This window comes from Phasianus colchicus, chromosome 3 (genome assembly GCF_987193195.1).
Source record: "Phasianus colchicus chromosome 3, bPhaCol1.hap1.1, whole genome shotgun sequence".
In the NCBI taxonomy this organism is placed as follows: domain Eukaryota; kingdom Metazoa; phylum Chordata; class Aves; order Galliformes; family Phasianidae; genus Phasianus; species Phasianus colchicus.
In genome coordinates this window covers 12,903,058-12,926,201 of record NC_143438.1, presented here as the reverse complement: position 1 = coordinate 12,926,201, position 23,144 = coordinate 12,903,058, and the positions used below count along the sequence as shown (strand labels likewise).

General features: G+C 42.9%; 1 protein-coding gene across 2 annotated transcripts; it reads right to left on the bottom strand.

Annotated features, from left to right (window-relative positions):
- Positions 1 to 2,555: 2,555 nt before the first annotated feature.
- RPP40 (ribonuclease P/MRP subunit p40) lies at positions 2,556 to 21,452 on the bottom strand. 2 transcript variants are annotated; one of them, XM_090136986.1, is made up of 8 exons: positions 20,979 to 21,452; positions 20,348 to 20,492; positions 17,319 to 17,387; positions 15,796 to 15,891; positions 14,964 to 15,089; positions 10,574 to 10,772; positions 10,099 to 10,233; positions 2,556 to 8,803 (listed from the first exon to the last, which is right to left on the bottom strand). In XM_090136986.1, the coding sequence occupies exons 1-8, from the start codon at positions 21,159 to 21,161 to the stop codon at positions 8,605 to 8,607; spliced, it is 1,152 nt and encodes a 383-aa protein (XP_089993112.1). In that variant the 5' UTR covers positions 21,162 to 21,452; the 3' UTR covers positions 2,556 to 8,604. The 2 variants fall into 2 exon arrangements, with proteins under 2 accessions (XP_089993112.1, XP_031445174.1); XM_031589314.2 differs by having other exon boundaries at positions 3,914 to 8,803; positions 20,803 to 21,003.
- Between the last annotated feature and the right edge of the window lie 1,692 nt (positions 21,453 to 23,144).

Genomic DNA, 23,144 nt, shown 5'->3' with positions numbered 1-23,144 from the left:
AGTCCGCTCAAATCACTTCAGCCCCTTTTTTGCTCCTGTAAGCAAACTTTCAAGAATGAATCAGAAGCCCCCTCCCCCTCCCTTCTTTTTTTTTTTTTTTTTTTTTTTTTGCTCTGCCAGCAGAGGTTTTTAATATTCAGAAAGTGGGAATTTCATAGCCCACTCGTTGAATTAGTCTCTGTTTTTGCTCTTTAAGCTCTAATCTGGGAGTGAAAATGATTGAAATACTTCAAACATGTTCTGGTATAGCCACCACATAAAGAAATGCTAAAAACAGACCAACCCAGTGCATGTAATTATCGCTTAATTAACAGTACTAGAGGAACTACAATCTAGTACCTAGAGCACTGGACTAGCTATAATGAGCCTTTATTCTAACAGCAGATTAGCAACTGATTTGCTGTGTACCTTTTATGAGAGAGGAAAAAATACTTGCCTAAGCCTTCCTCCTTCCCTTTCCTTTTGCCTTTTTGTCTTACCTATTTATTTTTGCAGGTTTTTTTTTTTTTTTTTGGCAGTAGGAGCACTCCTTCCATTAATCCCTGTTACCTCTGTCAAGCAGCCTCTGATCAGCACTCATTCTTGTCTCTCCTGCATTACCCAGAATTAAGCTGTGCTGTCTTGTTGCTTTCCTCACTACAACAGCAGCATCTTTGGAATTCTTTGGATAGCTGAAGTTCCTTTTTCCTCATCTTCATCTCTAATTTTCTTAGATTCCCCCATGTTAGTATTACTTAATATTATTGTTACCTCAAACAAAATAGTGCTACCAACATTAACTCCTGTTATGCCATTTTCAGCCACATATTTCCCAGCTTGCTGCAAGGTCACCTATTAGCCTCTCAGTAAAATTTCCTGACTTTCCATTTGCCCAGGGAAGACTGGCACAGCTCAGTAGAAGGGCTGAGGTTAAAGCAGAGCATCGTCTCCTTAGCTCTCAAGGAACAACTTATCACTATCTGCATACCAGGACAAAAGCCTCTACTGCTTATGCAACCAGCTTGCCCCAGGCTTGCCTCTGCATCCAAATATTTGACTCCCCTTCTCCGTGCTAGATAAAACACTCCCCAGAGGCCAAACTTCATAGTGAGCAGTCAGCCCTTTGATCTCAGAAGCAGCTGGTGCACAGCTGCTCCCTGTTACTTCTGCAGCTCTCAGGAACCCTTCGGATTTTCCTGTCCTCCCTCACAGTCAGGCACAAAGGGCAAGAACACCACCCGCAGCTATCTTCCATTCTCCTGCAAAATTTCATCTGCCACCTCACCTTCTCTGCACACTTCCTTGAATTACTGACTCAGCCCTGACTCTTCCCTTCTAAGCAGCCCCCAAGGACACGAGCAGTGATGCTTTCTTCAGCGTCACCCACGCTTGGGAGTTTCCTGGGGAAGATGTGATCTCCTCACAGCACTCTGTCTGTCCTACAGACCATAGGGAACAAGCTGCTGTCCTTTCTCTCTCATCTCAGGAAAATCTTCCCTAGGATCGCAGTAGTTTGCAAGCAGAAAGAAAGAAGCCAGTTGCACTCAGTGGAGTCTCTCTCTTGTGCAAATACAACGTCCAGTCAGCAAAGGACAGCCTGCCTTCTGAGAGGCAGGCCTTCCATAGAGCCTTCCTCTGAGCAATAAAGTACCATTCACAGAGCCTCAGAGCAGACAACCGTATTGACTATTTACAGCCAAGTATTATCAATGATACTTCGTAAGAGCCTAAGGAAATAGAAAAGTTCAAAACCAGCTCAGCACCTCCAACCAGCTGCAGGACTCAGAGACAGTATTTTCATCCCTTCCCTAGTTGGAAAAGCCCTTTGAAACAACCACCAGGAGATGACTAGGGATGAAATAAAGCAGCATAATCAAATGACTCTACTCACAACACTGGGTGCTGAGAAGCATTTTGGTCCATTGACAGTAAAGAGAATCATATAATGAACCACTTACATGACTGTAAAGAGGTCAATCTGATGAGATTTCCTCAGATATCCCTAAAAGATTAACTTTAGTACTCATGTGCTGAGGAAAACTGGTAAGAGTTGAAATGGCTGACTTCTGAGCTTACCTTGCAGAACCATCTCAGTGAGACCAGAACAGTTTACCCACCAGTGCTTCTGCACCAGCTGCCTCATCAGCTATCCCAGGTGCTCTGTAACCAGCTGCCTCAAAGAAAAGTCACTTCACCTGATCCTACCAGCGTCATTACTGTCTCAAGACCAGAAGCTGCTGCACTCCTGATGACTATATTACAACACACATGAATAAGGCTTAATGCTTGGATCTCAATTAATAAGGGAAACTAACACACAAATAAGAATCTCAGCTCTGGAAAATCGTCTTTTGTAGGAGAGAAAAAGAGTGTGTGGGTCATGCTAGTTTTAATTGAATCTGACAGAAAAACAAGAACCTTCCTTGGAACAACTACAAAGTTTCCAAGGTCCAACTTTTCATAGAGATTCACTTATGGAACTTTTTCTGCAGTTACAACTTCCAGGAAAGCAGAAACTCTTAAGAGACCTTCTGATAAAGAAGAAAAAGTAAGATGCTTCTGCTTACTAGTCTCTTTTGTGGAAGTTGAAGTGTGGTGTAACCCCTAAACAGAGGCTTTCAAAAGCAAACTTTAACCAATAAATGAAGTCATCTACACTGCTGCATAGTAATGAAACAGTAATGTTTGAGCCAGCCACAGTAAATGTCCACTAGTCAAGAACCAGAACCAAGCTAAGAACTTTCCAAGACTCTTGTTCACCATTCATTCTGTGAGTTTATGTCTGCACATGTGACAAGGCAGTATTTCTGCTCCTGGTAATTCATTAGAAACACCTCAAGGCAGGATAACTGTGAAAAACAATGTACTGAGTTAGAAAACAGCACGCTGATTTGTCACAGTCGTGTGTTTGCAAAATGCTTAAAGTTGAGCAAAAGGGGTTATGTATGATGGAGGTGTATGACAAATACCACCCAGTTATCATCCAGGATGATTTTCCTCACAGAAAAGGATCAATAAACAACAAAAATTCCAACTGCTTCCCCCAGGTTTTCAGCTTTTCTGTTCCGCTCACGCTGATAGGAGATCTTGAGTTTTTCCTCCACAGTTCATCACTACTATTTCTCCACCACACAGTACAATTTTCATTTCAGACTGCATTGGTACTTTAAAAATACTGATTTTGTAAAACAAACAGTGAACTACCAAGAAAAACACCAACCAATCTTTCATAAGTTTTATCATGATTTAGATTGGATATTTTCAAGCTGCCTATGCTCTTAGTGTTACCTGTTTATTACTAACAAAAGCTGTTTCAATTCAGCTAAATTGTTTGAGGATATCCATGGGTGTTGTTTCCTGAAACGTATGTCTGTGATATCAAGACAGTGAAGGCTTTCTTTATAAGCAAGAACATAAGCCAGTTCTAGAAGCAGAGACATGGGGGTACATGAGGAATTAACAAAAAGATAATAATCAGCAATAAGGCTTTAGAATTGCTGTTAGTAACAGCTTGTTTCTGGTAACCACCTGTGATCTGCAATATCCAAAAAGCAGGTCTATAGCCACATCATTCCTATCCATGTTCAGCAGGTGTCCCACTTACTCTTATGTATCTTCTCTTCAACTCTCTTCTCCCTTTTTCTAATTTACAGAGAAGGCATGCCTTTTTTTTTTCTTGCACCTGCATGTACACTGATGACTTAAGCATACATTTAAAAGTTTTTACAGATCTTTAAAGTAAAAAGAACATTCAACCCCAAAAGAGCTTTTCCCCCTAATACTTTAACTGACTGTAATTCTATAATGCAATGGAAAGTACAGCAATAATAGCAGAGTGACACAATCTAAGGCTACAGCAAAGAAGAATAAGCACAAATACAGCAGCCACAGATGCAAAAACAATTTAAAAAAAAAAAACCAAAACCCTACCTACCTTTGAAAGGCCTCAGGTAGACAGGAATCTCAATTCCTCAATTACCTTTGCTGCCAACCCTTAAACGTGGTCTGGGAAAGGGTGGATTCTGGCTCCACTCCTTCCAGTCACTCAGTGTATTGCTTGCACCTGAGCTCCCCTGGCTTGGTCCTGCCTTCCTACCAGGTGCTCAATCACTGGTGACTTAGCATTTCTGCTACACTCAACCCCTTCACGGTGTGAACCAAAGATTGAGCAGGTTGAAGGTAACCCCTTTCCATTACAGTGATCCAGTATACCACAATGCTTTGTACAATTTGCCTGTCACAGTGTAGGCTGACAAAATACAAGACGATTGATGATTGGTTCTTGGTTGAGGTTGATGTTCCTTTGTGGGCTGGCACTCAGTGGCTCTCTGGTGCTTCCCTGAACCAGGGAAGGTTCAGCTCGAAATGTATCAGTCCCATATAGTACACCACTGGGTGTCATGCTGAACTTATACTGACAGTAGAGCATCTCGATGTCATGTTGCTCCTCCTGATGATCCTGTGACTCAAAGAGACTCAAAGGAAATAGCATAGATGTTTCAGAGGTACCAGAAGGGGTAGGTTTGCCCTCCACCGCAAGACACAGGCCATATTCCTTTCTTCTGCTTCACATCAAACCTGAGACCAGAACCTAACTGGGGTTCAAACAGAATTTTGACACTGCCACAGGCCCCAGCCAAACCCACCCAGAGTTACACAGACGTCTAGTTTGGCTGTAAGGGTGCAGTCGAATATACCCAGTGCCTGGGCCTGTTTATAACAGCTAGCTTTGCTTGCTGGAAGGCCTCCTGTTCTGTTCTCACCTAGTCCCGTTTTTGGCCTTTGTGAGTCGATCGATACAAAGGCCTCAGCAGCTGCACTAACTGGGGTATAAATGAAGGCCAGTATCACAGCATACCCCAAACTTCTTGCAGATGCCTTGGCATGGTAGGGACTGGGAATGCCTGAACCTTGTCTATTATTGCACTGAGTAGTACTTTGGTCTTTCCAATCAAATTACACCCAGGCATTTCATCAACAAGATGGGTCCATGCACCTCTTGTGGGTTTATACCCCACCCTTTCTCTTGTAAATGAGTATTTAACAAATCTACTGCCTTTCCTAGTGCCTCCAGCGAGTCAGATGTCAAAGCGAGATCATCAGTATAGAGGTATAGCTTGATGTTGTTAGGATTATTTCAATCTCCAAGTTCATGTATCACTAAGTTATGACAAGAGGTTGGTGAATGCACATACCCTTGCAGCAGGACCTGAAAGGTCCACTGCCTGCCTCCCCTCCCCACGTAAATGCAAACTGGTCTTGTGATTCATCATGAATGGGAGCACTGAAGAATGCATTTGCAAAAGTCCAGGACACAATGGTAGGTTTCTATCTCCTTACTCACTGTGTCCATCAAGGAGGCAATATTGGGTACAGCTGCATGAATGGATGGTGTGACCTTGTTTAATTTTCCGTAATCCACTGTCATTTTCCACATGCCAACTGATTTCTGTACTGACGATATGGGAGAATTGTATGGGCTATGTGCAGGTCTTATGATGCCTACCTTTTCTAGTTCCTGCACTGTTCTACTGATTTCCTCCTGCCTCCCCAGGAGTCTATACTGTTTAGTAATAGTAATCCAGCATGGATTTGGCAAAGAGGCTCATGTTTCACATGGCCTCTTAATATCGCCCACACCAGCTAGATACTACATCTCTCTCAGTGTGAACTCTCCAACAGTCCTCTAGAGTGTCAGACCCCATAGTATGTCTATGCCCAGTATATACTCCAGGACTGAGGCAATAGACAGCTTATACTCCTGGGGTGGGAGATTCCCAAGCCCCAACCTCAACCATGTCTGGCTTACAGAGATGGTCTGTCTCCCAAACCCACCAATCATCACTCTATCTCCCTGGCATTTGGTTGGATCGCCATAAATAACAGACATTTCTAAACCCATGTCATCTAGTGCCATAATTCACTGTTGTATGGAATGGCCTAAACCTCTGACTGACCACCTGAGACAAGCAATGAGTTACCTCTGGGAGCACAGGTGAAGGCAATTCACCTGTGCTATCAAAAGGGGTGGAGCCTTGCTCCACCTCTCCTAGACCCCATTTAAGAGCTGACTACCACTAGGGGAGGATCTCTTTTGGAGATCACTCCTCTGGAGTCTTCTCAGTGAGCCCAGGACAGGGGGTAAGCTTTTCATCTATTATTCTTTAGCGTGTAACCTGTTCAGTCTAACTTTCTTGTACATTTCTTAATCATAATATCTGTGTATTCATCAATTATACAACTGTATGTTCTTCTGGGACTAAAAAATAGTCAGCTTGACATAAGGCCTCCGGTCCCATCTGGGGGCCCTAGGTGCAGAATAGCTGGCATTCCCTGTTATGCAAATAACTGAGTAATTGCCAATTCTTTTTTCTCAGGTAGGTCAGGCATAGCGACTGGGGTCACTTGAGAAGACTTTTACTGGGAACTAGGATATCTTTCAGGTTCCATGTTCTTATTGGTATTTTTTCAATAGTTCTTACCCCTGCTTTTTTTAGGGATATTTTGAAACTTCTACTTGTCTTCCCCCTGTCCCCACAGCTGGAGGAGGATGTGAATGGGCTAGCAATTGATTTTATCAAATTGAACCCCAGCCTAGATTAAATCATGAAGCTTCTGCTTTCAGGATACCTGTATGGGTCCCAACTGAGGAGTCCATGGGGCAGGACTCCCCCTTTTAATTAGGGGATGACCTCAGCCCCTTCCAATGTTCAGATATTGCACCTATTCCAAAGGTGCTCTGTCTCCCTCAGTTCAGCCACCAATTGGGTGGCTTGTTGGATGATGGCCTCCAAGGCCACTGAAGGATTCAGTATGGATACCAGTGCCTCATACTGGTGGGGAGGAGCTTGTTGTAGTATGAGGTCCCTCATTCCTGCTGAAAACTTAACCAGGTCAGGACTCACAAATGCATCATTAATGGCCTCCTTCATCCCTAGTTCTCTGATATAACTTTGGAGTTCTTCCATTGATGTCCATGAACTGGTATTGATCAGTACATCACTTTTGTTTGGCCATGTAATTTTTACATGCTGCTATTACCTGCCGAATTGAAGAATAGTTTTCTTTGTTATGTATTATTATCACATTACAGCCTCTGTCTGAGGGCCAGATGCATAGTAATGGATGCAGGTTGGAAGATCTTGGGCCCATTAACTACCATGCTTTCAGCCCCCACATCCCATAATCTCAAAAGCCATGCTTTCATGAGGTCCTTGTTTAAATTGTTGCAACAAATCCAGAAGTTCAGCAGCTGTGCATGGGCATGCTGTTACATGTTGTGCATTGTGGGCAGGGGGCTGCTCTTCAAGTGTCAACCCTGTTGGTCTATCCTGGATTTTATTTATCTTTTTGAGTTATTACTGGACTTATTTCTAGAGGATCTGAGGCTTCCAAATCCTCTAGATGAATTTTAATCTGCTTTGCCGCCTTTTTGTTGTTTTTTTTTTTTGATTCAACTAGGATCCAAGGATCTTCTGATCCAAGTTCTTTTCCCCTCTTAATAACATGGATTTTAATTTCAAAGGGGAAGTTCCAGTTGAAGGTGGAGGAGTTTGCCCTGTCCAAGATGTAATTTCATTTCCCAGTTGCCTAATATAGGCTTTTTTTAAAAAAAAGCTTGTTTTCATCTTTTAATTCTTCCTACAAGGAATGATATGCATTAATAGTGAGTAGCAGTGGCCATGCCACAGCAGATACTGCTACTATTTTCTCAGTTGTCAAAAGATTTTATCCTCATTTATTCAAAAAGTAAGCCACTTCTTTGAAGGGGATTTAATAATGGGAACGTTGCCCCTTATAAGACCCCATTCTTTAATAAGCAATGCAGAACTTAGCCATGGGGAGCACAGGAATCTTGGAGTTTCCCCTGGGAGTTCTTCTTTCACTGTATTAGTGGTCCTGGTGACCATCCAGTGCACTTTTTCCTTTTTAGATAATCCATCCTAAATAAGCACCTGGCTGGCTCACCGACCGTAATGCTATAATATGATGGAAAGTACAGCAATGATAGCAGAGCAACACAATCCTAGGTTGCAGCAAGTAAGGACCTGCTCAAATGAAACAGCTGTGGAAACAGAAATAAAGGAAAATCTGCTTACCTTCAGAAGGCCTCAGGTAGGCAGGGATCTCCAGCAAGATACCCTTGCCTCTACTGCCAACCCTTAAATGAGGTCTGGGAAGGGGTGCATCCTGGCTCCACCCCTTCCAGTCACTCAGGTTCGCTGCTTGCATCTGAGCTCCCCTGGGTTGGCTCTGCCTTCTCACCAGGTGCTCAATCACTGGTTCAGGCCATGACTTAGCATTTCTGCTATACTAACAATCTTTAAAAATACTTTCAAATGATGCTAGAATAAATAGAAACAACCTACAGTCAACTCCTGAGAACTTACATGCACAAAATATTTTTCTTAAATATAGAATTTTGTAGTCTTCCAGAACTGAAGCCACTATACAGCAGTGAAGAAACAAAAATCCATTCTTTCCACTGTAGGTCATGCTTCAAGGAATATACGCTACAGAAAAACACAAAGCCTCTTAAGATTTAACTTATCTAATTATTTTTATAAAAACTATGTTTTTATACAGTATCTTGGGATTACTAGAATGCTTTTTCTGTAGACAGCATTATGGAGGACAATCATCATTAGTTCCTAAAGCCATCTGAAGCCAGTAGTCCAAATTTCTAAAAATGACAAAGTTGTACAAGTTCTCTCCTCCTTTGTGAAAACCATGTTCATTCTCTCTCCATGAAACAGGGCTGTCTGCAAAGCCATGTACAGTTAAGGTGAGCCACTGTGCCAGTTTTGGTTCACCAAAATAGCAACTGCAAGAAAGAAAACAAGGTTATCAATAATTACAATGGAATGAACAGGAAGTTCAAGTATACAAGGTCAAAAATTTAAAACATTCATCTTAATGAACATCAGTAATTAACAGTTTAGAAGAACACCCTGCTTTAGTACATATGTAAATCTGAAAATATTCTACCAGAATGACATTAGGAATTGAAATAAGTCTGATTCTTGATTATTCCCACCATACTTACAGACATGACCAAAAAAAGTTACAGTTCTAAAATCATGAATTAGTTGTTCTGAATTTCCTACAGAATGTATTGCCTTTCAGAAAAGTATTACATTTTCTAAGAACAGACATCATTAGAGGGAAAAAAAGGTATAGGAGGAAGAAACAGGCTGTGCTTGACACAAATGGATTACAAATAATCAAAGCCAGGCATTATATACTGCTCTTAAGCAGAAGCCATGGGTATTCATATTCTAACTCTATAAGACTAGTGAGGCTTTTTGCTTCAGATTTGAAAATGCGAAGAGTAATCACAGAATCACAGAATCGTAGGGGTTGGAAGGGACCTCCAGAGTCCAGAGTAATGATAACCACCCAGACAAACCAACAGCAATGTTGACTTGAGCCAGTGCTACAATCATCAGTAGCCATGCACTTCAAAAATTCTCCTACACATGCAGCAAGGAAGCTCCAGAAATCACTGTCAGTAGAGCTCATGTACATTACAGGCAGACTTGCACTGATCCAAGATACACTAGTATTAGGTAGACTGGTAGTGCATTAGAACCACAGCTACCCTTTTCATCACTATTCACGTTATATGATTCATGTTATAGCATGATTTAAAAGTACATAAGTTGATTTACTGTAATCAACTGTGTCATAATAACCTTGAAGTGTCTTGTTGCTCTTTCTGGTTTTATAAAGGGATTTCAATCATATTTTCTATCAATAGTTAAAAATGTTAAGTCAGACATATTTCAGGGTACATGATGTTCAGGACATGAAATCTGAAAAATGTATAAGCTCAGCAGAGCCACTGTGCTTTAGAAATTAAGATATAAAAACAAAGTCATTACTAGAATGCAGGGCAGGCATTCACAAACTTGCACACATCAGGAAAGTGTTCAAAAATAATTACTGCTTTTTCATACCAATATTAAACTTTTGCTCATTTCCCAATTGAAGTCTTCATTTTGTACTTTATTTACTTTCAACAGCACTACTGAATACAAGTGTTTAATTTTTGAAATCACTTTGAGAAAGTACTAAAAAAACCCAATGAACTAAGAGTGTCCTCCTGCAAGTCCTTACCACAGCTGCTCCAGTAACTGAATTATCTTCTCAGGAATTATGAAGCCTGTGATTGTGCACAAAAATGCCTGGTCCACTATTGTGTTGGGCTGAGGACAGCAATAGGTTGACAAAAAACTAGAAGATACATTATCTCTGGAAAAGAAAAAAAGAGAATAAATAAAATAAGTGTACTTTAAATCTTCCAAATAAAGCTTTATCTTTATCTATCAAAACCTGTAGCAAAGAAGTCTTTATGTATATCATCTAAATTCATACCCAAACAATTAATGGACAGGTGACACCCAAATTGTCATGGGTATCCTCAAAATCACAGGTAAGTTAATCAGGACTTTAAACAAGCACTTAAGTGTGTAATAGACATTCCACTGGCAGAAACATGTCCTTCTTAATCCTTACTTAGCTGTTCCTTAAATAAATTGTGGCTTTTCCTACTTAAAATGTATTTTAAGATCAAACAAGATCAAATACTTACAGATTAACTTGATTCAAGACAGCACCCAGCCATTCAAACAGTTCCTCTGTACTGCAGGACTCTTCTGGCTTTCCTTGAAGTTCATTGCTTTGTAACACTGGACACTGCAGGTCTCTTAATGTGCTGAATGTTACTTTTGGCTTTAGGGCCTGTATTTGGTTTTTTGAAAAGTATGACATCAGTGTTGATCCCTCTGCACCTTAACAACACAACACCACAAAGGGCTGTTACAAAACTATTACACAGAAGGCACACTGAAGTCATGAAACATTTGTATGTGCGTTTAAAGGATGCAGTGTGGTGTTGAACCACAACTAGAACTGCTTACGACCTTTTCTTTTGCAAAAGGCATAGAATTTTCAGTTTCCTTATCTTCTTTGAATTAAGGATTAGTACAAAATCCAGCAACTCACTACAGCTCAGCAACCTTACTGGGGGAACGGTGATTGATGTCATCTACCTGAACTTCTGCAAGGCATCTGACATGATCCCTAACAAATCCTTCTCTCTAAATTGGAGAGGTGTGGGTTTGAAGGATGGGCTGTTTGATGGATTAGGAATTGGCTGGCTGATCAATGGTTCTGTGTCAGGGTGGAGGCTGGTCACAAGCAGTGTCCCTAAGGGGTTGGTCTTGAGACCAGTGCTCTTCAACATCTTTATCAATGACATCAAGAATGGTATCGAGTGCACCCTCAGCAAGTTCATGGATGACACTAAGCTGAGCAGTGTGGTCAATACAGTGGAAGGAAGGCAAGCCATCCAGAGGGTACAGGAGAGGCTGGAGAAGTGGGCCCATGAAAACCTAATGACGGGTTCAATAAGGCCAAGTGCAGGGTGCTGCACTTGGGTTGGGGCAATCCCAGGTATTTATACAAACTGGGGGAAGAGCTCTTGGAAAGCAGCCCTGCAGAGAAGGACTTGGGGGTCCTGGTGGACAAGAAGCTGGACATGAGCCAGCAGTGTGCACTTGCAGCCTGGAAGGCAACTGTGTTCTGGGCTGCATTAAAAAAGGGGTGGCCAGCAGGGAGAGGGAGGTGATTGTCCCCCTCTGCTCAGCTCTTGTGAGGCCCCATCTGCAGCACTGCGTCCAGGCCTGGGGCCTGCAGTACAGAAGGATGCAGAGCTCTTGGAGCGGGTCCAGAGGAGGGCCACTAAGATGATCAGAGGGCTGGAGCACCTCTCCTATGAGGAAAGGTTAAGGGAACAGGGCTTGTTTAGCTTGGAGGAGAGAAGGCTCCAGGGAGACCTCATGGTGGCCTTCCAGTACTTGAAGGGAGTGTATGAACAGGAGGGGGAATGGCTGTTTACATGGGTGGATAGTGATAGGACAAGGGGGAATGGTTTTAACCTGAGACAGGGGAGGTTTAGGTTAGATATTAGGAGGAAGTTCTTCACTCAGAGGGTGGTGACACACTGGAACAGGTTGCCCAAGAAGGTTGTGGATGCCCCATGCCTGGAGGCATTCAAGGCCAGGCTGGATGTGGCTCTGGGCAGCCTGGTCTGCTGTTTGGTAACCCTGCACATAGCAGAGGTTGAAATTAGATGATCACTGTGGTCCTTTTTGACCCAGGCCATTCTATGATTACTATTTAAGTAGTAAACATAGAAATAGATCTGACAGTAGAAAATTCAAGCAAAACTAACTGGGCAAATAATGAAATAATACTTACATGAATTCAAGGTGTCCTGAAAAGGTATTCATAAAAGGAAAGCTACTTGCCTATTAACTTGCCCCCCAAAACAAAGTGGATTGCAAGTGCACTCACACTGTATGTATACCCACCCTTGTACACAGAAGCCTAGGGAACATTTTGGCTTATGACTGTCCATGTATACATCCCCTCTTTACTCACAGACCAATTCCTGCTGCTGTGCAAGCATGACACATGCACTGCATCATTAGGTCACCTCCAGCTCAGCACCTCTAGAAATTTTTCAAGCATTTAAGAGTAAAGGAGAGCATATATAAGGCAGATGTAAATGGATATACTGCATCTCTAAAATCATTTAACTGAAATTAAGCTCAGAAGAATTTCTTCCAAGAGCACAGAGCATCCAGAGGGATCCCAGAACCACTAGTTCAGTAAGAACTGCCTCATAGAGACAGCATGGAATCTGGAAGCAAAACCAACTTAATGGAATGAACTCCTGCAGTTCTCAGGAACACTTTACAAAAAGTTATAGTCTCATAAATTCTCCTGGAACACAACTTCATAAGCACCAAAAGTGTCCCCTCCCAGTTTCCTAAAAGGCACTCATGTCTTTTACTCAGCATGCCCAGGTAGTGAGGCTTTTAGTTTTCTCAGCGGAGGACAACAAATAAGAATCATTCCAGGAGATTTGATCCCATTATTAAAGACTGTATACTTGATGTTCTTTGTGTGATGGGAAACTTCATCTAGGAGCCAGGGGGGTTCAAGGGAAAAATTACTGATTCACAGCAAATTGAGAAATCATCTTCAGATACACTGAACTTAAGATCATCCCAGTAAAAGATCAGAATTAGCCACGGAGACAAGCAGCTCTCCCATCTGCTTAGCTGCCACACTAGAACACCACTTCCCAAACAGTGAAAAAGTGAGCAGCTGACTACAGGTTTGAGAACAGATTTATCAATCGTGTCAAGAAAAATACTAGGATAGTCTGAGGGACAAACACCTTGAAGTGAGAAAGAACAGATGAAATTCAGGAACAGGACATAGTTAACTATGCAGCAGAATACAATATCTGTGGCCCACTATCAAAAATTCTGGACTGCTTAAGCTCCATCACCATACCTATCCTACCGAAGGGATCACTTGGAGGAGGAGGGCTAAACTGACCCTTTTTAATCATCCTGCACAAAAAGCTGTCCAAATGCAGAAGGGCCCACATGACAGATACTGAACTTCTGTTAGCTTGTATGTTTACATAAAGATACATGCGTATTTATGTTTGAAGTGCATCAGGACAATCCTCCTTCAGTCTATTCTTCCCTTAAGTACTTGTTACACTAACAGGCTCAAAGAACACATAATATTGCCTGAGAATTCTGGATCGAACAAAAATGGATACATTTTAAATGTCCCCTCTAAATAGAAACTTCAGCTGTAGTCCTAACTTCAGGAAATCTCCAAGGCTACAGCCAGGACTCTTAACAGAACAGCTCCTGTAGCTACAGCACAGCTTTCCATGCCCACAACAACCAGCTACATTGTCACAGTCCAGTGAATTTCAGCCAATAAATATTTAAAATTGCCATAGAAATTACAGCAGTAGAACAGAGAAGAAAAGATGGCTTTGATTCTGTCATTAAACACATGAGACACTCCGTATTCCTTCTTTCTGTTTCTCTGAGCACCAGAATCAAGAAATAGGGGGGAAAAAAAAGAAAAAAAAATGGTATGAAAACTGAAAACCCTACTTTTGGAAAGCAATAGGAATGTTTACAAGCCTCCAGCAGTGCTGGCCATGGCAAGAAGCACTAGGGTTCAGCAGGAAAGCTGCAAACACAATGCTCATGGAAGACAAGGACGCTCTAAGAAAATACAGCCCTCCTTTCCCCTTCCAGAAGAATCCACACAATGCCTCAGTGCCTATAAATAAAATCTATGACTGTTTTTATTTTTGTCAGTACAAAGAAAGAGTCTTCCTATGTTACAAACTTGATTCTTGCACAGAACGACATTCTGATTTAACTCTGTATTTAGAAGATGATTAACCTGACTACAGTTTTTTGGCCATAAGAAGCTGAAGAAAAGGGATACTGTTCTTCCTGAATGCTGCTACACGGCAGGAATAAATGCGTACTGGCCCTAACAGCATTTTGCTTTCTGCCCAGAGTCAATAAATCTAAGCAAGCTGAGCCTGAGGATCTGCCACCTGAGCTGGATTTATGTCACCATTTATGGTAGCAGGAGTCTTCACTGTGACTCTTTCCTGAAGATGACAAGGGAAGAAACTGCAAAGCCTTAAACCACTTCTGTAATGACAAACAAGGATGAATCCATGTAACACAGTTTGTATTAAAAAAGGTGGGGAAACCAGAAGGACTATTAAGTGAAACACAGGGCAAAGCTGAAGGAGCTTGAAAGCAGCTTTAATTTCTCACATCAGTAACACTCAGACTTGAAAGAGTCCAGAATCACTAAGAATGTAAAGAGCAGATGGGAAAGCACACTCGAGAACCTCTCTGACATCTCACTAGTGTGAGACTTCTTAGTGACTTCAAGCTGCACATAAAATTCTGATAAGGCATGGCTCCTGGGCTTTTTGTCAATGCAAATGCTGCATACACAAAACGATCTGTTCTGAGGAAATACAATTGGACAATACTGGAGAAAAGCAGAAAACTACAAACATTTGGACATCATGTCAGTTCCATTTTAGTTTTACATTCAGTTCTTATTACCTGAATTATACCAAGCCAGTAAGAAGTCAAATTCTAAAGGTTTCTTTTCTTTCAAGGCCCAAAGCACCCTCTTATGTTTCTTGCCATCAGGGTGAAAGCTGGAATCGGTCAAGTCAATAGTTATAACTGCAAAAATGTACAAAAGCTATTTTAATTCAGTAGACTAAATTTAATACCAAAGTTAAGAATTAAAACAAGGAAACCAAATAGCATTAAAATACCTTTTCACATGTACAGCATCTTTACAAAGTATGCAAATATGACTCCCCTTTATGTAAGTAACCTCCTCCTGCCATCTTTATTTTGATGTAACATGGAACTGTTGTTGCCATCACTAGGAAACAAAGTCCCAATATAGGGCTTCCTGTGTTCCAGTTTCTGACCAGTACCCCTTGTTCTATTGCTGCACACCACCAAAAAGAGTCTGCCCCCATCAACTTGACTCTCATGCTTTGCGTATTTATAAACAGCAGTGAGACCCCCTCCCAGCCTTTTCTTCCCCAGACTGAAGAGTCTCAGGATTCAACCTTTCCTCTTAAATCAGAAGGCACAGATACCTCACAAAGCAAAAATTCTTCAGTTCTACTCCAATATAAGCACTTAATCAGAACACCAAAAATTAGAGACTTCATAGAATACCCCTGAGAATGTTTATCTCCTTTTTCATTTCGAAAATTCAGTTTTTCTCTTCATGCAATCTTTTCTACCTACATCTGGAAAAATACCATCATTTTTAAGGAAAGGTAAGTTTCAGAGTTGCTGTTTTAGCATCCTAACAAGGCATTTCACAAACAGATCTGAAGTAAGCACTGTTAATATCATTTACACTTACTGTATCTCATTGGTTTTTTACCAGAATACCGAGAAGGGCGGCCTTGTAGTCCAAGTTCCTCATAAGTATCTTTATCTACTGACAGAATTAGTTTTCCTATAAACAAAACAAATTTTAATGTAAATAATTTTTCAATTTAGTTCCCTTGAAGTCTCCTGAGAACCACATACTTTATACAATGTTAACTTTGGATCACTCGGTATTGCTAATGTAATCCAGACTCCTTAGTTTCAGTTAAGCTGATTACCAGATCTGCTCCTGATATTTAAATTCAATTGTTCTTTATTATCCTACAGGCCTTATGAATTTGAATGAGAAAAGTACAATGTTGTTACTGATTTAGACACAGGTTTTTTTGTTTGTTTTACTGTACTACAGGAGTCTTTCACTCAATCCTTCCTCTGCTTGACTCCTACATTTGCTGTGTCACTGGCTGAACACAGAGCTACACTTGGGACCTGATTTTGTAAACATTCCTTCATGCTCTGCTCAATTAAACATACAAATGCATTACCTCCTGCTCCTACAGGACTGTTCTCACTGAGTGAAACATGCTTATTAGCAATGAGCAGATAATGCTCAGAAGCACCTCCACACCCTGGCTCACAAGCCAAATCTGGCAGCTGCCACTTGGTACGCAATTGGAACACAAAAGATTGCTGCCACAGTATTTCAATTCTACTACAATATATGTAACAGTATAATACAGAATACAAACAAATACAGTTGTGCTGAAGGTTTCAAACATTGACATCACCAGAAACATTAATGCTGCACAGCTGGTAATAACTGCACCATACAAACTCAGTCACTACCAAGTACCTGTTCTGCTAGGACTACGCTAATGGAGTACATAAAATAATTCCTCCTCTGAAAAATTTGAATTTTCTTATGCCCTGATAGGTACCTGATCTGTTTTAACACCTTGAGCTAGAGGGCAGATAACCCAATTTGTGTTTCTATTACATTTGATACACAAACTTAAACGTTAAAACATATTTGAATGTTAGAATAGTTCCATTATTTTCTTTGAGTGCAAAACTCCATCTGAGAAATAATGCTTTGTCATAAAATAATGCTGGGAACACAGGAGAGGTTTTTCATGTTAAACATTTCTCAAATAATTATCACTGACTATTTCAAAAGGTATTCCCAAACAATGTTCATTATTTCTTTTTTTGTACAGGTTGTATCTTTAAGACCAGTATGAAACAAGAAGTTGGAACACAGTGTATTGAGAAAAATATTCATGTGTAGCTATTTCTGCCAGAAGCACTGACATCTAGTACTATCCATAAGCAACATTGATTTTTTATTTTACTTTCCTTTAGACAAAATCATTTAACAGTGTAAATCAAAGAAGCTGAATTATTTTAGCATACTTCTCATAAAGCAGGCAAGTACAGTTGGCCCACCTTCCAGTTTACATAATTCCACATAAAAAAAAAACAACAAAAGACACAAAACCACCAACACTGGAACTCATAATCAACGCATATATCTTAAAAATCAAAAGAACATACCAGTTGGTAGTAAAGCTGCTGTGTTATCTTGATCAATTCTGGTGTTATACGCAAGTGCATAGCATGAACCTTTAATAGTAAAGCAGAAAATTCTGAGATTATGCAGCCTCTAGGGAAAGATCTAACAAGCAGGAAACATTCACTTCAAGATACTCACACACGCACCAAGTCTTTTGAATTATTCTTAATTCTTGTGTTTTTACTAGGTAACTTTCTTCCTCCTTCTCAAACAAAATGTCTGTTATTAATTTTATAAAGTTTACAATGGTACTATTGCTAAGGACTTGTAGTACAGGTAACATTACCAACATGCCTCAATCCAGACACACATTACTTCCATGTGCAAACACAGCAAGGAAGTAACCGTACACAGCATTGAGTTGGAAGAGACCTCTAATGGTTCAACTCCTGTGCAATGAACAGGGACACCTACTGCTACATCAGGTCACTCAGAGCTCTGTCCAGCCTTACCTTGAGTGTCTCCAGGGACAGGGCATCCACCACTTCTCTGGGCAGCTGTTCCAGTGCCTCACCACCCTCATTGGAAAAAGCTTCTTTCTATGTCCAATCTAAATTTCCCCTCTTTCAGTATGAAACCATTTCCTGTTGTCCTATCAAAACAGACCCTGCTAAAGACTCTGTCCCCTTCTTTCTAATAGTCCCCCTTTAGATACTGAAAGGCCACTATCAGGTCTCCCCAGAACCTTCTCTTCTCCAGGCTGAACAGCCCCAGATCTCTCAGCCTGCCACTGTAGGAGAGGTGTTCCAACTCCTGAATAATTTCTATGGCACTCCCCTAGAGCCAACAGGTCCACATCTCTCCTGAACTGAGGACTTCATATCTGGATGCAGTGCTCCAGGTGAGGGCTCACCAGCACAGAGTAGAGGGGCAGGATCACCTGCCTTGCCTTGCTGGCCATGCTTCTTTTGATACAGCCCAGGATATGGTTGGCTTTCTGGACTGTGAGGGCACACTGCTGGTTCATGTCCATCTTGCCATCCACCATTACCCCCAGGCCTTTTTCAGCAGGTCCTTTCCATCCTTTCATCCCTCAGCTTGTACTGACAGCAGGAGTTGCCATGAACCAGGAGCAGAACCTTGCACTTGAACATGTCGAACCTCATGAGGGTCTCCCATGCTCACTGCTCAAGCCTGCCCAGATCTCTCTGGATGGCATCCCATCTCTCAGATGTGTTGATCACACCATACAGCTTCTTGTCATCTGCAAACTTGCCGCTGGTGCACACATTCCCACTGTTAACGCCATTGATGAAGATGTTAAAGAGCATTTGTTCCAGTACTGACCCCTGAGGGACACCATTCATCACTGATCTCCACCTGGACTGAGCCATTGACCATCATTCTCTGGGTAGGATCTTGCAACCAGTTTCTCATCTGTTGAGCAGACCACCCATCAAATCCAGATAAAGATGTTACAGGGAGCCATATATCGAAGGCCTTACAGATGAAAGCAGCATCTCTTCCCTTGTCCACTGTCAGTTACACCATAATAAAAAGTGACAAGGTTGGTCAGGAAAGATCTGCCCTTGGTGAAGCCATGCTGGTTGTCCCACATCACCTCCCTCTCTTCCATGTGTCCCTTAGCATAGCTTCCAGGAGGATCTGCTCCATGATCTTCCTCAGCACAGAGAAGAGACTGACAGGTCAACAGTTCACTGGGTCATGCTTTCTATGTCTTAAAGAAGTGTGTGACATTGTCATTTTTCCAGTCAACAGGGACTTCACCCAATGGCTGTGACTTTCCAAATATCTTCTGAACCATCCACTCGAGGGCTGCATGAAGAGCAGTTGCCAGTGAAGACTGAGGCAAAAAAATTGTCAAGTACCTCAGCCTTTTCTTTCTCTGTTGTTACCAGTCTGCCTGTTCTGCTACCCTCTTGGACTCTCATTTTCTGGTTTATATACCCATAAAAGTCCTTGTTCTTCTTTCACCCCTTGCCAAGTCCAGTTACAGCTGGGCCCTGGCCTTCCTGACCCCACCCCTATACAGCCTAGCAGCATCCCCATACCCTTGCCAGGGTACCTGCCCCTGCTTCCACTACCTTTGCAGTGAAATATGTTTTTTCCTGAACTATACGGGTTACTAATTCACGTAAAAGCAAGGAGGAAAATGCTTACATCATCAACATATTTTGTGGCAGATACTTTCACAAAACTTTTCTGTTTTTGACGTGTTATTAGAAACACGAGAGTCAAATAGAGTAAACTTGCTAATATGCAAGTGGTATTACATTTTGTATATCAAGAAATTGATTTCTTACTTCCCTGTTCGTCTGACATGTTTTTTCTCCTTTGTTTTGCCTTTAAAGCTTGCTTTCCTCCCTGGCAATCATCCAAAAGATGCAACATTCATCAGGAGCCAAACATACTTTGGAAAACAACATACTTTGAATATGCAAAACAGGTTTGCTGGGCAGAGGCAGCATCTTTCTGATTTTTCTCTGCAACTTCTCTCTTACTGTGAAAGGATGGGCCACAACTTCATCACCCAAAAGAAAAAAAAGCCAGCAAAAAAGTCTTCCTTGCATTTAGGAAAACAGGCACAGGCTGCACTGTGTTGAAATACGAAGGGATCAGAGAGGAGAACCACAGGATTGTTCAGGTTGGAAGAGACCTTAAAGGTCATCAAGTCCAACCACATCCTGACCATGCTACCCTAACTCTAACAACCCTCTGCTCAGTCACGTCTCTGAGAAGAGAGGTGACTTCTGCATAAGCTGTAGAAGACGAGAGGTGAGACTACATATAGAAGCCCTCCTGTCAGCTGGCTTGCAGAATTTAGATGGAATGGAGGAAAAAAAAAGAGGGATCAAGTGTATCTTTTGGCCCCGTTGGTAAATGCTGGTATCACAAAGCAGGAAAAAAAAAAGAAAAAAAAAAGATAAAGAAATGCACAGATTTTATTATCGCAGTTTCTTCCCTTTCTTTACAACACGCTAAACAGCTGCAAATTAAGTTGCTGCTCACGGAAGAAAAGAGGAGCCTTGTGCGTATGATACAGCCTTACCTTTCCTCACAAAGGACTCAACGAATTCGTGAGCGACCAGCTGATGGACGGACAAGCCCCTCACCACGTAGTACTCCCCGAGGTCCGCCACGGCGCTTTTCAGCACTTGTGGCAGCACGCCGCACTCGGGGATCAGCACAGACACCTGCTGGGAGCACAGCCGTAACGCGAATCGCACCCGAAACGCGTGAGGGATGAAAAGCAAGAAACGCAGAACATAAAAGGAACGAGCGAGTCGCTTCAGGCTATCGTCTTCGAAACGCAGCCGTGTGAGCACGCACACACCTCTGGCTTGCGCGTCTCACGCGCCGTGCAAAAAGATGACTGCAGCTGGCCGGAAAAGCGAGGCTCGAAGCAGACCCGCAGCTAACGCCAGTCCCGCTCGCCGCCCCTCCTCCCCACGGCTCCGGGTCGCGGCTCCATTCCCCTCGCGGCGCCGCGCCGCCCGCACTCACGCGGCAGTTGTAGGCGTGGTCCCGCACGTGCGCCGCGTGGCGGGAGCGCTCGTGCCGCGCGTGGCCCTTCTCGCACACCAGCAGGTGCCGAGGCGCTTGCTGCAGGCGCCGCAGCGGCGCCGACATTCTCCACCGCGACCTCCGACGGAACGACAACCGCACCGCGCGCCACTCACCGCCCGGCGGAGATGCGAGGCGTGGACAAACCCTTGCGTGACGTCACTTCCGCCTGCCCGGACAGAGCGCTGCTTCCGCGTGGAGTCGGGTCCCCAGCGCGATGTGCGCATGCGCTGCGGCGCCCCTCGGTGTGGTGGGCTGGGAGCGCTGCGCTGCCTCCACCGGTGCCAGCGCATCTTCATCTGGATTCGTGGAGATACGGCAGAACCCCTCACAGACACACTGAGTACCTGAACACCCACTGAGCATGTCGTGTCCCTTAGATGCTGAGCGTATTTGCAACAATAGCAATACTTGTACCAGATATAATGCAGTGTCTGCTCACAGCCTGATGAATCATAGGATCACAGAATGGGTTGAAAAGGACCACAACGATCATGTAGTTTCAACCCCCTGCTATGTGTAGGGTCGCCAACCAGGATCAGGCTGCCCAGGTTAGCCAGCACCACGCTGAGTGCCATGGGGTTGGGTCTGCCCGCTACATATCCTCTCACAGATCATTTTGAACATCATATATTTGGTATAAATTACAAAAACTTTACAGCTCCATGCAGTTTTTTTTCTCTTCCTTGTCCCTGAACTTTTTTTACCCCCATATCTACTTTACAATGGTAACTACTAACTTTCCTGGTATTTGTTTTGCTGCTTCTATATGCTGCACAAGGCTGCATTTCAGTCTAGGTCACTAAGATCTGGTCAGTACACATTGTAGAATCACAGAATATCCCAAGCTGGAAGGGACCCGTAAGGATCATAGACTCACAGAATGGTTTGGGTTGGAAGGGACTTGTAAGATCACCTTGTTCCAACCCCCTGCTACAGGCAGGAACACCTCCCTCTACACCAGGTTGCTCACAGCCCCATCCAGCCTGGCCTTGAATGCTTCCAGGGAGGGGGCATCCACAACCTCTCTGGACAACCTGTTCCAGTGTCTCAACACCCTCACAGTAAAGAAATTCTTCCCGATATCTAGTCTAAATCTACCCTCTTCCAGTTTAAAGTCATTTCCCTTCATGCTGTCACTACATGCCCTTACAAAAAGCCGCTCCCCAGCTTTCCAGTAGGCCCTTTCAGGTACTGGAAGGCCGCTATGAGGTCTCCTTGGAGCCTTCTCTTCTCCAGGCTAAAGAGCCCCAGCTCTCAGCCTATCCTTGTAGGCGAGTTTCTCCAGCACTCTGATCATCTTCATGGCCCTCCTCCAGACCTGCTCCAACAGCTCCTTGTCCTTGTGTTGGGAGCCCCAGATCTGGACAGAGTACTCCAGGAGGAGTCTCATGAGAGCAGAGTGGCAAAATCACCTCCCTTGACCTGCTGGTCACATTTCTCTTGATACAACCCAGGATACAACCCAGGCCTTCTGGGCTGCAAGTGCACATTGCCATTTCACGTTGAACCTTTCATCAACCAACACCCCCAAGCCCTTCTCCTCAGAGCTGCTCTCAAGCCATTCTCTGCCCGCTCTGTATCTGTGCTTGGGATTGCCCCAGCCCAGGTGCAAGACCTTGCACTTGGCCTTCATGAGGTTGGCATGGACACACCGCAAGTCTATCCAGATTCCTCTGGATAGCATCTCTTCCCTCCAGCGTGTCAACTGCACTACTCAGCTTGGTGTCATCTGCAAACTTGCTGAGAGTGCACTTGATCCCACTGTCCATGTCACCTACAAAGATGTTAAATAACACCAGTCCCAACACCAATCCCTGAGGAACACTACTTATTACCGGTCTCCACTTGGACATTGAGCCATTGACCACAACTCTTTGAGTGTGACCATCTAGACAGTTCCTTACCCAGCAAGTGGTCCATCCATCAAATCTATTTTTCTCCCATTTGGTGACCAGGATGTCATGCAAGATAGCGTCAAACACATTGCAAAAGTCCAGGTAGATAACATCAGTTGTTCTTCCTTTATCACTGATGCTGTAACTCCATGATAGAAGGCCACCAAATTTGTCAGGCATGACTTGCCCTTGGTGAAGCTACGTTAGCCACTGTGCTTCTTGAAATGGCTGGACACCAAGAGGACAAGTTTGTTTCAGTTGTTAATGTATAGATTATGGTAAGGTCATTCGTTAACAGCCACATGGTTGCACAGATATGAATCATCAAACTCCTATAATTTTACTAGTTCACTAACTAAACATCTTGGTAGTTTGATATCACAA

Excerpts from the sequence above, each read along its gene's own strand:
- RPP40 (XM_090136986.1), bottom strand. The coding sequence starts at position 21,161 with ATGAAGATGCGCTGGCACCGGTGGAGGCAGCGCAGCGCTCCCAGCCCA. Across the intron at positions 20,493-20,978 it reads CCTCGCATCTCCGCCGGGCG|GTGTCTGTGCTGATCCCCGA; the intron begins GTGAGTGGCGCG and ends TGCTCCCAGCAG. Across the intron at positions 17,388-20,347 it reads TGAGTCCTTTGTGAGGAAAG|GTTCATGCTATGCACTTGCG; the intron begins GTAAGGCTGTAT and ends TTACTATTAAAG.